We start from the raw sequence: 12,929 nt of genomic DNA on the forward strand, positions 1-12,929 counted from the left end.
TACAGATATGTAACAGATATGTATACAGATATATCAAATAAAAACTAAACTATTCAGGTAAATGAAATAGTTTAACGGCACGGAGGCACCAATTGCTGTACACTGCTTGATATAATCAACTGTATATTCATTAATATGAAGAATTTAATTTTCGGATAAAAAATAAACACAAAAATTTTTGATTTTTTGAAAATTTCAGGATGGAACAACGATCGTGTACCTTTGTCTTTATAATTACGAATTGCTTTGGCTCATCTTACGTGGATTGTCAGTGCATCACGCAAAATGTTTCGTTCATAATGTTCGCTTTTTCGGTAAAATTGAGAGAGTGGAGAGAGAAAGAAAGAAAGAGAGAGAGAGAGAGAAAGAGAGAGAGAAAGAGAGAGAGGGGAGGGGGGGGGAAGAGAGAGAGTCGAGACTCGAGACTCAGCTGTCTCAGATCGTGGATACGTCATCACGGCCCTGCAAGGCCTTTCAAGAATGCTGATGGTTTAAACCGCGGCACTGTCGGCGGCGTCGTGACGCCTGCGCACCATCGTACCGACGACGTTCGGTGCACGGAGGACAACGATGGCCCAGGGGCGGCAGTGCGGGTTCAGGGGGCGGTGAGGGTGGATGCCTCCTCCGTTGGAACTATCCCTTGACAACAGCGCAACCATTCTTACTCTCAATAACGGCGAGGTTCCGCTTCGCAGTTTCCAGAATCGCGCGCGATCAATCGAACAGTGGTGCGAATCAGTCAACGATCTCGAGTACGAGACGCCACGTCCTCTCTGCGGAAAGACGAGTCCTGACGGCGTGCTCGGACGTAAACGACAGGCTGCCACTCGTTCAGGTAAATCGATTAAACGCGCGTATACGCACGCGAATTGTGAGACACATGACCGGCAAAATCGGTCCAAGACGTTGGGTGATGTGATGCAAAATATGAGAGACTTCTACAATGTACATTTGGATTGGACTCTTCTTAAGTTGAGGGTTAAGAGGGAGGACTGGGAATTGCATAACACTCATAACCGGCTATTGGACCGGCACGGCCGGCATATCGTTTGCAATCTTATGACGTACCGCCAGTATATATCGACGTATATATGCACTCGCGCTTCATCTTGTAAGCTGCGAATTTTCCGTGAAAGGATCTAATTAATAAGTAATTTCTCGTATTATCGATGCGTGTTACCGACATTACGAGAATGTTCTTTCGATGATACTTGATACAGTTTAACCAACGGCAATTATTATCAAGAACGCTCAGCACATTTCTCTTGTTTTAATATTCAATGAATAAAATAAAATACAATTTAAATAAAAAAAAAATTCGAAATGGTAATTTTGTATGTTGAGTGTAGCATTCGACGCAATTTCGTATCAACGATCAAAATGTATCAATTAACGATATAAATGTAAAGATAGTGAGAATAAAATCAGGAGATGTCGCTACAATACTTTTTACGTTGTCCGTAAATAATTATGTAAACTTTAACCAATTTATTATAGTTCATTAATGAATGAAAGTTTATTTATTTTTTTACATTGTATGAATTATTCGAATTTCCTCGCAGATAAAAAAATAATAAATTATAAAAGTACTAAATGTAACAATTATCGATTGAGATATTTATCTGCATCATTCACATCTCAAACGATTTTTGCAATGTTTCAAAATCAATTTGCGCGCACTATTATAAAATGAGTTTTATTTCAATGTTATTCATATTAGCTTTTTATTCTTGAAAAGTGATAATCTAACGATCTTTCTTTTTTTTTATACTTGCTTATATAAATGACAATTGGACATCCCACTGAGTTTGCATAACGCAAACATGCCATACTTGTGAATCAATTACGCCATTAGCTTACGAATCTAAGTTTGCGCGTCATTAAAACAGAAGAAGCCTTACTATCAAAGGAAATTTTGCTGAAGGTTATACTGACCCACATTGCACTAACGCATAAATATTGCGTTTTTTTATGACATTGCGTAAAAAACAATATCTATTAATTGGACTCTTGAGATATGAACTAAGCAATATAAATTTTAAAATGGACAAATGAGAGTAAAATCTGCGCGATAATTCGTGTGCTATAATTCAACATTTATATTTCCATTCTTACATATTATAATTTTACAGTATCAGAAGTTTCGATTCTCTATGAGTCATCTTCAACAATATTCACAACTTATAAAAATTCACTTACCGTTATCAATGCATTCGCAATTTCAGTCCACATATGCAGCGGATAAAGCCTCTTTTATTATAAAATAGGTATTAAGGTAGTTTTTAGTAAAGTGTCTAAAATTTGGACTCACTTCATCAGGGCCCACCAAAAATTACAAATATCTATACAATTTGGAAAAAAAAACTAAAATTACGTATATATCTTAATGAAATAGTATCGAACATACGATAGTAAATCAAGAGCTGCATCTTCATCGAACGAAAACAAGATGAAATTATGTTTACTTTTCGAGGTTAAATTTATGTGCAAGTTTATGCAGAATAGCCGTTGACGTATCACTTTTTTGTAACCATTAAAATCGTAATTTTTTAAATTATTATAATTTGATTTTTGAAAAAAGTCTATGGTAAGATTTGTGTGTAGTTAGTCAAAGAAGCGTCTAAGAGCCTTGTCCTTATTTGTCATTAACAAAGGAAGTTATCTAGATGTCCAATTAGTTTTGAAAAGGTAATGGTTAGAAGTTATTGTATTCTACCTCCTTGATTAAAATGAGTTCCATTCGTTTAGAAAATTTGATATTTATTAAAAAAATGGATTTAAAGTCCGCTATAAGCTGTTCCGAAAATGGGTTTAAATCTTTTCGTAACTTTTTTTTATTTTTTGAGTTTTTCTACATACATGTGAATACCTAATATACGTAAGAATAGAAAGGAAAACTTAGGTCTCGATTCCAATGGTGGATGTTGAACATTTTTTTATCTATCCTTCTCGAAATTCGAATTGCGTTTGGATATAGTACACTTATAAAGTTGCATATGTGTATATGAATGTATGTACGTATAAAAGTATATATGGGGCATTTCATGTAAAAGTAAATCACTCTTTTTCAAAAACGTACAGATTTTGACGAAATTTATTGATGTTGATGGATTTGAGGATGCAATTTGTGCAAAATTTTAGACTTTTAGTTCAGTTAGTTTAGTAGTTGCAAAAGGAAGAAATTTTGCAATTTGTCATTCATATATTTTTCTAAATTTTTTTCGAATGAAAAGGGGAATTAATAAAATGAAGTTAGTGCCGTTTCCTACAGAAAAAAGTCTGCTCTTTCACGTGATTATATCCTATTTTGAGTAATTCTTCATCATCATTTCTGTTCAAGTTTGAAATCTTTAAAATCATGCCATAATCAAGGACTAGTATTGATTTTTGTTCTTAATAGCTCTAAATATAGTACTATATGGCGATTTTAATCATATGAAGCTGCATTCTGGGAGGCCTAGTCGTTTTCGAGGTATAATTTGAGAAAGACAGGACAAAGTGTCTATCCGACTACTCGGTTACGCGTATTGTGTCGCACCAGCGTTTTCTAAGAATTCCAAGCGTAATCAACAAACGATTTTCATCGCAGCGGAAAATTTAAAATCATTGTTGAAACACGGCACAGCGTAAATCAGTCTTAAAACTTTGTTGCAAAGTTTTAAGTCTTGTTTTACGTGTTATGCTTTATCAGTGCTGAATTAACTAGTATTTCATACAGTAACAAAAAAAAATCACATAAAATTGTGAAATCCTTATTGAAGCATTTAAATGAGTATTTTTTCCTATTGTTTCCTATTTGGATACAATTATCGAAATGCAGTATTTGACTGCTGCTTATTACAAATACAAACAAATATACAAAGTAATGAGACGAAAAAATACAGCAGCAATTAATAATAAGCAATACCTACGTAAATAAAAAGTACCAAGAAAAACTAAATGGGTAATTGTAATTGAAAGAACAAAAATTGGCACTGACTTCTGACTATGGCACGATTGTAAAGATTTCAAATACTTGAACAGGAATGATAATCAAGAGTTATTCAAAATAGGATATCATCACTGTGAAAGAGCAGACTTTTTTTGTAGGAAACGGCACTAACTTCATTCTATTAATTCTACTTTCCATCTAAAAAAAATCTAGAAAGATATATGACAAATCGTAAAATTTCTTCATTTTGCAGTTACTAAACTAGTTAGATTAAGTCTAAGACTTTGCATCCTCAAACCCACCAACATCAGCAAGTTTCGACAAAATCAGAAACGTTTTTGAAAATGGGTAGTTCACTTTTACATTGAATGCCCCATGTATTTTCTTATTTATATATATTTTCATTACATTCTTATTATTTTAATTTGTAACATAATTGTTTGATCTACATAATGGAAATTATAGAAATCAAAGCCTTAAACGGTCTAACTGAATCTTAAATGCTTATATGATTCTTGTGTGAATTTATATACTGTATATAGTCCTTAGAATATATGTATATAGTCCTTAGAAACGTGCGCCGAAATGATTTTTCTGGCTTGAAAACTAACTCCACTAAACTACCGCAGTAATATTATGAACTAAATTGACTAGCAATTTAACAAATTTTTGATGTTTATTCGCATGTTCGAAACGATCTTAATATTGTTGAACGACACATTAAAATCTGTAAATAATTAATTCTTATGAATTCTTGCGAAAAATGTTACCTTGGCCGAAAGTCGAATCCGAATCTCTTGCATTTCGTGTGAGCGTCCTAAGCCTTTAAACTACCGAGGCCTTAGTATTCGGTAGTTTAATGGAGTTAGCATTTTCAAGACTGAAAAATCATTTCGGCGCACGTTTCTAAGAACTACATACGTAGTATATAAATTCACACAAGTATCATATAAACATTTAAGATCCATCTAGACCCTTTAAGGCTTTGATTTCTATAATATAGTTTCTGTTACAAACTATAGAACACATATCCTATAATATATTATATTATCTACATAATTATAAAATTTTATTCTTTAATTGTGCGTGCGTGTATGTGTGTGTACATTATGGTAATGTATAATAAGAAAATATATGTACTTTTATGCATACATACAATTTTAAAAGTGTACCACTTTCAAATGCAATTCGAACTTCGGGAGGGATAGATAAAAAAATGTTCATCTATCATTGGAATTGAGATCCAAGTTTTGGGTTTCCACTTACATATATTGCTCACACGTACATAAAAAAAAACCCAAAAAGTAAAAAAAAGTTAAGAAGAAACGTCATTTAAACCCATTTTCACTTATATAGCGGACTTTGAATCCATTTTTTTAACGAATATCAAATTTTCTGACCAAATGACACTCATTTTAAGATTAATAGGAGGTAGGCTACTGTAACTATTACTACTTAACTACTATAACTAACCATTACTTTTTCAAAACTAATGGAACATCTGGATAACTTCCCTTGTAAGTTATACATGAAAGATTACATTTTCAATATTTTTTTTCTCTCTTATTTTATCGTTAATCTGCTGTAGAATTTTGCACACAATCGGTACTTCAACTTCATTATATAAAAAATTTAAACATTTCTATGGTAACTCGATTTACTAAAGAACCACCTTAAGGAATACAAATGTTCAGTCATTCTTCAGCTAAATGAACACCCGCGCCGTTGCGGTAATGTACTTGTAAATATCATTATATCACATCTGTTATTTGTTTTTTGTACTATTTGCGATATTCACAATCAGTTATTACATTTTTTTTACAGCGGCCTTATTTAGTTGAAAAACGAATGAACATTTGTACTTCTCAATTTGGTAATAAAAGATGTTTTATCCGCTGCAGATGGATTAAAATTGTTTGCGGATACATTGATGTAAGTGGATTTTTATAAGTTGGACATCGTTGAAGATGACTCAAAGAAAGTCAAAACGTCCGATAGTGTTAAATTAATATGTAAGAATGGATCTGCGTAAATTGTCTTATTTCCATTATATGAAAATGTCAATATTGTTTAATAAACATAGTTGGAACCGTTGTATGTGTGTGATTACATAAAACAGAAAGAACGGATCAACTTTTCGATTGATCCAACAATTTTTAACAGAATTATTTTAATTAATTTATTTCTAATTTGATGTTTATCTCTCTCTCTCTCTCTCTCTCTCTCTCTCATTTCATATCGATAGATATGATATAATTTTTAAATGTCTTGCAATAAGTTTTGCAATAAAAAATTATACAAAAATATGAAAAGAAAGAGCATAAAGAACATTTTTTTTATATTTTTAAAAAATTATACTTTATTAATAGTACGACGAGCTTCTTAATTTAGACTATTTAATATGGATAAAGATTAGGTTTCGAGTTCAGATTAGAAAATCTAGCTAAACTCCGATGTAAACTATTGCAAACAACAAGCCTTGAAAGGTTCAAGTTATAGAATTCTTACTAATAACATGCATTAACTTTGTCAAATTGCTCGCATAATTCATGATTATACATAATATTTCGCTGATATTTATCAATCTGTAACCAGTGTAGCGATAACGAATAAGCCTCGGAATAAGCAAACCATATCGCGTGTTTTTGTTAATATCACGTTTTTTCATAAGTTTTTATAGTATCACGTAATAAATAATTTAAGTTTTTCCTGAAAAGTTATATTAATCTCTTACAAAAGTAAATTATTGATTTATACGTCACAATAAAATTACGAATTATTTATTTCTACAATGAGGCTGGCGTTCATAAGAAGAATCAAAAGTTCACATATTTACATATTTAATCTTTTGGTAATTAGTTTCAGCATGGAGTGCTCCGAAGCGATAGAACGAGGCCGGAATTTTCGCTTACTCGCAGAAGAGGAATTATCCAAGCTCTTAGATTTTCTCACGGGATACTTGCCTAATTCATTGAAGGTACTATATTACTCTGTATAATCTTGATCATTCTTTATTGTAATATATCTTCTTTATTCATGATTCGATTTCTGTTTCTTTTATAAACAAGCATACACTCTTAATCTTGCATAGCGTAGTATTTCTAAATTTGAGATACAAATTACTAAATGAAAATGACATTTCGAGTTACACATTAATAGGAAGTATTTCTTTCTAATAAGAAATATTATTTTTCTCGGTATATTCGCTCGAGATACGAAATTCACGAGGTAATAATGAATCAGTTTAATACTGTTGTCATGGTGTTCAGCGGTTCTTGAATATCCTTGGATCCCAGAATTATACGTATTCTAGAAAATCCCTGGAAAAGCCTGAAATTTCAGAGCTTGCCTGAAATTTATCATTCATTAAAAAAAAAATCAGCGTGAAAAAAAAATAAAAAGAAGAAAAGTTGTGTTTCGATATATGTCCTCCTCCAGCTAACAAGACAACATCGAAATGATGTGAAAAAGAATTTTAATGATGGTGACTTAAATGAGATGTAATTATGACGTGATTTTAAAATGGTACATCGTTAACATTGCGCCAAAAAGACGTATCGCTGACGTCTATATATGTGGACGTGATTTGTATGCCCAAATTTTAACGTGAAATAGTGTAAATGCTTTTCTATGAGATTTTATATAATTTCTTGATATTCATTCATTTCTTTATTATTCTTTTTCAATAGAAAATATGTATAGAACTGATTTGATATACAGAGAATTGTTTTTCTTGGTAAACCTTAAGATGAGCCTCCGCAATTCCAAATTTGATGAAACTAGGTTCGATCATTTGACGCATTTCATACATAATACGATGTTATATATTAGAGCTACGTTCTAAAGCATTCTCTCCGAGGAAAATTTTACCAGACTTATTGTAATATACATTACATATATACAGGGTGATTTTAACATATTTCGTCAGTCATCATGAGCAGGTAGAATGAATCGAACTGAGTCGAAAAGTCATCTACCATTTTGCAGTTTACGCAATAGTTAACGAGATATTAATTACTAAAAATTACTAAATATTGGTCTTGAATAATTTTTTATTCAAATACTATTAACTTTATAGAAAAACTGCAAGAGACACAAATCATTTATTTTCTTCTCATAGAACTCTAAGAATTTTTTATCAATTTTTTAGTACTGCATTATTTTCTTATTTTTACCAACATGAGAAAATACGGTATTAAAAAATTCTGAAAAAATTTTCAGAACTTTATGAGAAGAAAATAAATGATTTTTTGCAGCTTTTCTATAAAGTTGATAGTACTTGAATAAAAAATTATTCAAGGCCAATATTTGACAATTTTTAGTAATTAATATCTTGTTAACTATTGCGAAAATTGCAAAATGGTAGAGGACTTTTCGACTTAGTTCGATTCACTCTACTTGCTCATGATGGGTGATGAAATATATTAAAATCACTCTGTATACTACACAGTAAGAAGTTTTGTGTTTAAATTTATCACATTTCATATCCCAAACGACTCACTCAAATTTTTGTTAATTTAACATAAGATGAATATGTTAGAAAGTAATACAAATATTATATAAAAAATTAACACAAGAAGCGTAATACTTTGACCCAATATAAAAATAAATTTTATGTTAAATTGATTTATAATGTTAAATTTAAATGAAATTAGATACTATTTTTACATTTTTAGTTTAGGCTATGTTTCTGAGATATTTAACATTATATAGATATTTAATAGATATTTACTGTTACAAGAGAAAATTAACATAAAATATTTGTACTTTTTTACATATAAAATATGTTACTAGTTATACAAAACATATGTATTCAGTAAATTAACATTTATAATATATTAAATTCACATTTTTTTCATTTATTCTTAGAATTTATGTTTTAAAACTACATTATTTTTGTTATTTGTTTACTTACTTGTAAGTTATGTTAGTTTAACAATGAGAAATGTTAAATTTTAATTTAACATAAAACATTCAAATAACACAATCATATTATGTTAAATTAATATTCGGATATGTTAAAAATTCAACACAAAAATTTTTACAAGAATTTGTTTTAACGTAAATAGAAAATATTTTTGTATATATTTCAAGTAAAATTTTCGAGTAAGAAAAAAGGATTGTACTTTAATGTACTATGGTTATTAGATCAAAGATGGAAGTCGTTTGCATTTCGGATTTATCCAGAGCTTTATTCCAAAGTAGCACACAGCGCTTACAAATCACTAAAAAAGCACTTTAAAAAATTTATATGAGCGCTTTATTAGCGCTTTACAGGGAACTACAATAGAAATCGTAGCGATCGTAGGGTCTTAAGTTGTAAAAAATTAACCAATCATGGTCCAAAATGAGAAAAATAATTGACTACGATCAATTTTTTATAACTTCAGACTACGATCGCTATGGCTTCTATTGTAGATCCCGTATTACAGGCGCTGCTGTGCTAATTGTAAAGTCACTAGATTTATAAAGTACCGCAATTGATATGTCTAAAAATCGAGTAAACAAACTCACATTATTTGACATCATTTTTAGGTCATTTTGATGTCAGAATGATGATAAATAACGTCAATTTGTTTGCAGAGTAAATGTCACATCAACTGATGACGTCATTATGACGTCATTGTGACGTTGATGTAACAATAATGACGTCAATAGATTTTGATATAATCACGTCATAGCGACGTTTAATGATGACGTCGATGACAAGTAACTGACAACGTTTACGAACCGAAAAAATGACATCATTTTGACGTAACTTTATTAGCTGGATATCGTACAAATATTTCCGATAGAATGATTCGTTAGCACTATTAACATTATCAATACTGCACAAGTGAATCAATCGTAAAGCGTTGGAAGCGTTCTATTATATTATTGAACATAATCTGCAAATAACTCGATCTTGAATAGGGTGCGTCACCAAAATCCGGACAAATCGAACAATTTCTTGTCGTGGCAGCCTCAGAGAGCCTCTTTAATGTGTACGATTTGTATCGAAGGTCCTCCTCGGCAATTCGACGTATTGTTGGCTCGCTTACCAACAATCGATGCTAATTTTCGCAACGATTGCCTTGGGTCATCCGAAATCAGCGCTTGAGCCCTTTCAACGATGATTGCGGGAGCGTTCTTTCGAGTGAACTCTTCGCGCTGGCATACTGGAATCTTCGTTGGACTGTTCTGAAGCCGTATATTTTGTCACAACGTTATAAACGATTGATCTCGGGTATCCAAAGAACAAAATTATTTCCGTTGCTGAGCGCCCGGCGCGAAGGTCTTCGATGATCGCGGCTCTTCGATTATACTCCGCACTTGGTTTCAACATCGCGGCCATTTTGAGAATATGACTGTTTATTAGAAGCATCAGGCTTTCTTGGACGCCAATAACAATCTCTGGCGGAGGCACAGTATAGCGGAAAATTTGAATTGAAATTTGTCCGGATTTTGGTGACGCACCCTTTGACGCAAGCTTTGAAATAAAAGGAACGAATTATTAAAATACGTATGAACATCTCCGGTATTAACTTCTATTAATTGTATAGTCATTATTCTTAATTTCAACATAAAGTGTTGAAACCAAATGAATAGAGCACATAAATTATGGTATTCTCGATTGTTTCCCACACTTTTATACATTCAAAATGTTGCTTCAAAAGTTGTACTACCTCTTCGATAGAGAAGCATTTGCAGCACGCTGGGAGCGAAAACCTATGACATCATTTATTTATCTGCTATGAAAACGCTTTGAAGAGTCTAATGGATCATACTCGAAGCATTTCGAAACATATGCAACATTTAATGGATCACACCTTAGAAAATGATAATCAGCTATTCGACCCAGTGATGTGAATTCCGGGTCGCTTGCAGCACGTTATTAGCATGAAGAAAGCATAGACGGACACACAACGCATGCGTAAATATACACGGATATGGACTCATTGTAGTATTAGGTGTTGGAATTAATTCGTAGCGTTTTATAAGTGATGGGAAGTACTTTCATTAATGTATTTTTTAATGCTCATGTGAAATAAATAACATTCTTTCATTAAAAACGCTACGAATTAATTCCAATACCTAATATATGTACCTTTTTATGCCCTCTTCATGCTAGTAACTGTACTGCAAGCGGCCCGGAATTCGCATCATTGATTCGACCTCGATCTTCATTTGTTTATAATATAATATCAATATTTAACAAAAGGAAATCGGATGGGAACGAAATAATCTGGAGACACAGTAGTGACTGAGACTGAGCGAAGCGTCATGGCGCGAGACACTGCCGTGCTCCTTTATGCGAGCCAGCGAGTTGCAGCAGATCTGGAGACACGGTTCTCAATAACGTGAACTGATCAAGTTCTATATACGTTCAATCGATAGCTATTACTCGGATTATGTAATAAAAATGCTTTTATTTTTTTTTCTGTGTCCCATGAGCAGAGATATTGCGATGCGAATCTTTGAATTTTATTACGTTTTAAGAAACGTCATTATTTTATATTTATTAATGTCATTGTCGTCGAACAGAGCAGAATGTATGGTTGCAACGTCTGGCGTTAGATGGCGCTAGAGATATTGATCGGATGCCTGCTCGTTTGAGTTTATGATCATGGTGGAAGGAATAACATGGCGTGTGCAATTTGCAAGCATCTCTCTAAATCTCCGCTAAATAATTTTTCCTTGTTTAACACACTTTATGTTTCTCTTTCCATAAAGTATGTTAAACAAGAAAAGATTCAGTATCAATTTCACGACGTGAAACAGGTCAGTATTCATAGTCGATTCTTACATTTAAGACTGTCTTAAGTACAGTAAGTTTTAAGATGTCATTAGTCAATCCGAGGACTGTATTAGGATTTTAGAGCATTATTATTTAAGACAGTTTTAAAATAAAAATGGGCTATGAATATCGCCCCATGTTTAGCGTTTCACAGTTGAAAGCCTTAGTCTCTTATCGACATTCATAGACAGAGACGGCGGATTCAGAGAGAGATGCTTGCAAATTACATACACCATGTTATCCCTTCCATCATGGTCATGATGTTTGGAGCGTAGAACTTATAGTAATGGAACCAGTATAATCTAAGCAGTGAGTGGAAGGTGTGAGCAATATCTGACAGATAAAAGCTGTATTTCTGTATATATTTCTGTCCTTCCAGTGACTTTTTTTCTTTCTGCGCATGCCAAAAGAGAACAGAAGAGGATAGAAAGATATTTCTGTCCTTAGATGTTGCTCACAGCTCGACGTCCGTATTCCCCTTCTTTTCCACTATAAGTTGTATAGAATTTAGAGACTCGTGGTCGTGATAGTGTGCGTGGTGCGGAGGACTTGCCAGGCAGTCCCCACTCTCCGCTAAGCCATCGGTAGATATTCGGCGCTTTAGAAATTAATATCTCGATTGCGAAAATTGGGAAATGATGCAGAATTAAGCTAAGAAATAATAACAAAGCGATTTATACGTTGATCTCTACTTATTAATAATTATTATAATAGTATTTAACAAAACGGAAATGAAATTATACACTGACATTTGTTAATTAAGAGGAAATAATAATGACAAAGCGTGGATTTATTTGATCTTGATTCCATTTGTTTATAATTTAATATTTAACAAAAGGAGATCGAACGAAAATGAAATTATACGCAGGTATTTGTTAACTAAGCTATAAAATGATAAAAAAGTAATTTATTTGTCATCGATCTCTATTTGTTTATAATTTAAATAACGAACGGAAATTATATACTATATTTAATTATGCTAGTAGATGATATAATGACAAAGCGATGTATTCGACTTCGACATTTGTTTATATTTGCTAATAATTTGACAAAAGGAAATCGTATACAAACGAGATTATACGCTGATATTTTATTGTTAACTAGGAAGTGATAAAGAAAAATCGATTTATTCGGCAATGATCTCTATTTGTTTATATATTGGGTCATCTAAAAACCGCGGATACTTTTTAGATGACTCAATATAATTAATATTTAATAAAA

General features: G+C 32.1%; 1 protein-coding gene across 4 annotated transcripts in view; it reads left to right on the forward strand.

Annotated features, from left to right (window-relative positions):
* Nucleotides 1-549: 549 nt before the first annotated feature.
* Nucleotides 550-12,929, forward strand: part of LOC105147134 (uncharacterized) — a 53,713-nt gene continuing 41,333 nt past the window's right edge. For 2 of the 4 annotated variants that reach the window (XR_015544868.1, XM_011057937.2), the window contains exons 1-2: nt 550-835; nt 6,791-6,908. Coding sequence is in view for 1 of the 4 variants with exons in the window: in XM_011057937.2 (XP_011056239.1) it covers nt 6,798-6,908 (111 nt within the window). In the remaining 3 variants the exon portion in view is untranslated. Of the gene's footprint in view, nt 836-6,790; nt 6,909-12,929 lie in introns of those variants that run through there. The other 2 variants (XM_087405586.1, XM_087405590.1) reach the window with 2 other exon arrangements.

This window comes from Acromyrmex echinatior, chromosome 4, assembly GCF_024713525.1.
Source record: "Acromyrmex echinatior isolate Ae372 chromosome 4, ASM2471352v2, whole genome shotgun sequence".
Taxonomy (NCBI): Eukaryota; Metazoa; Arthropoda; class Insecta; order Hymenoptera; family Formicidae; genus Acromyrmex; species Acromyrmex echinatior.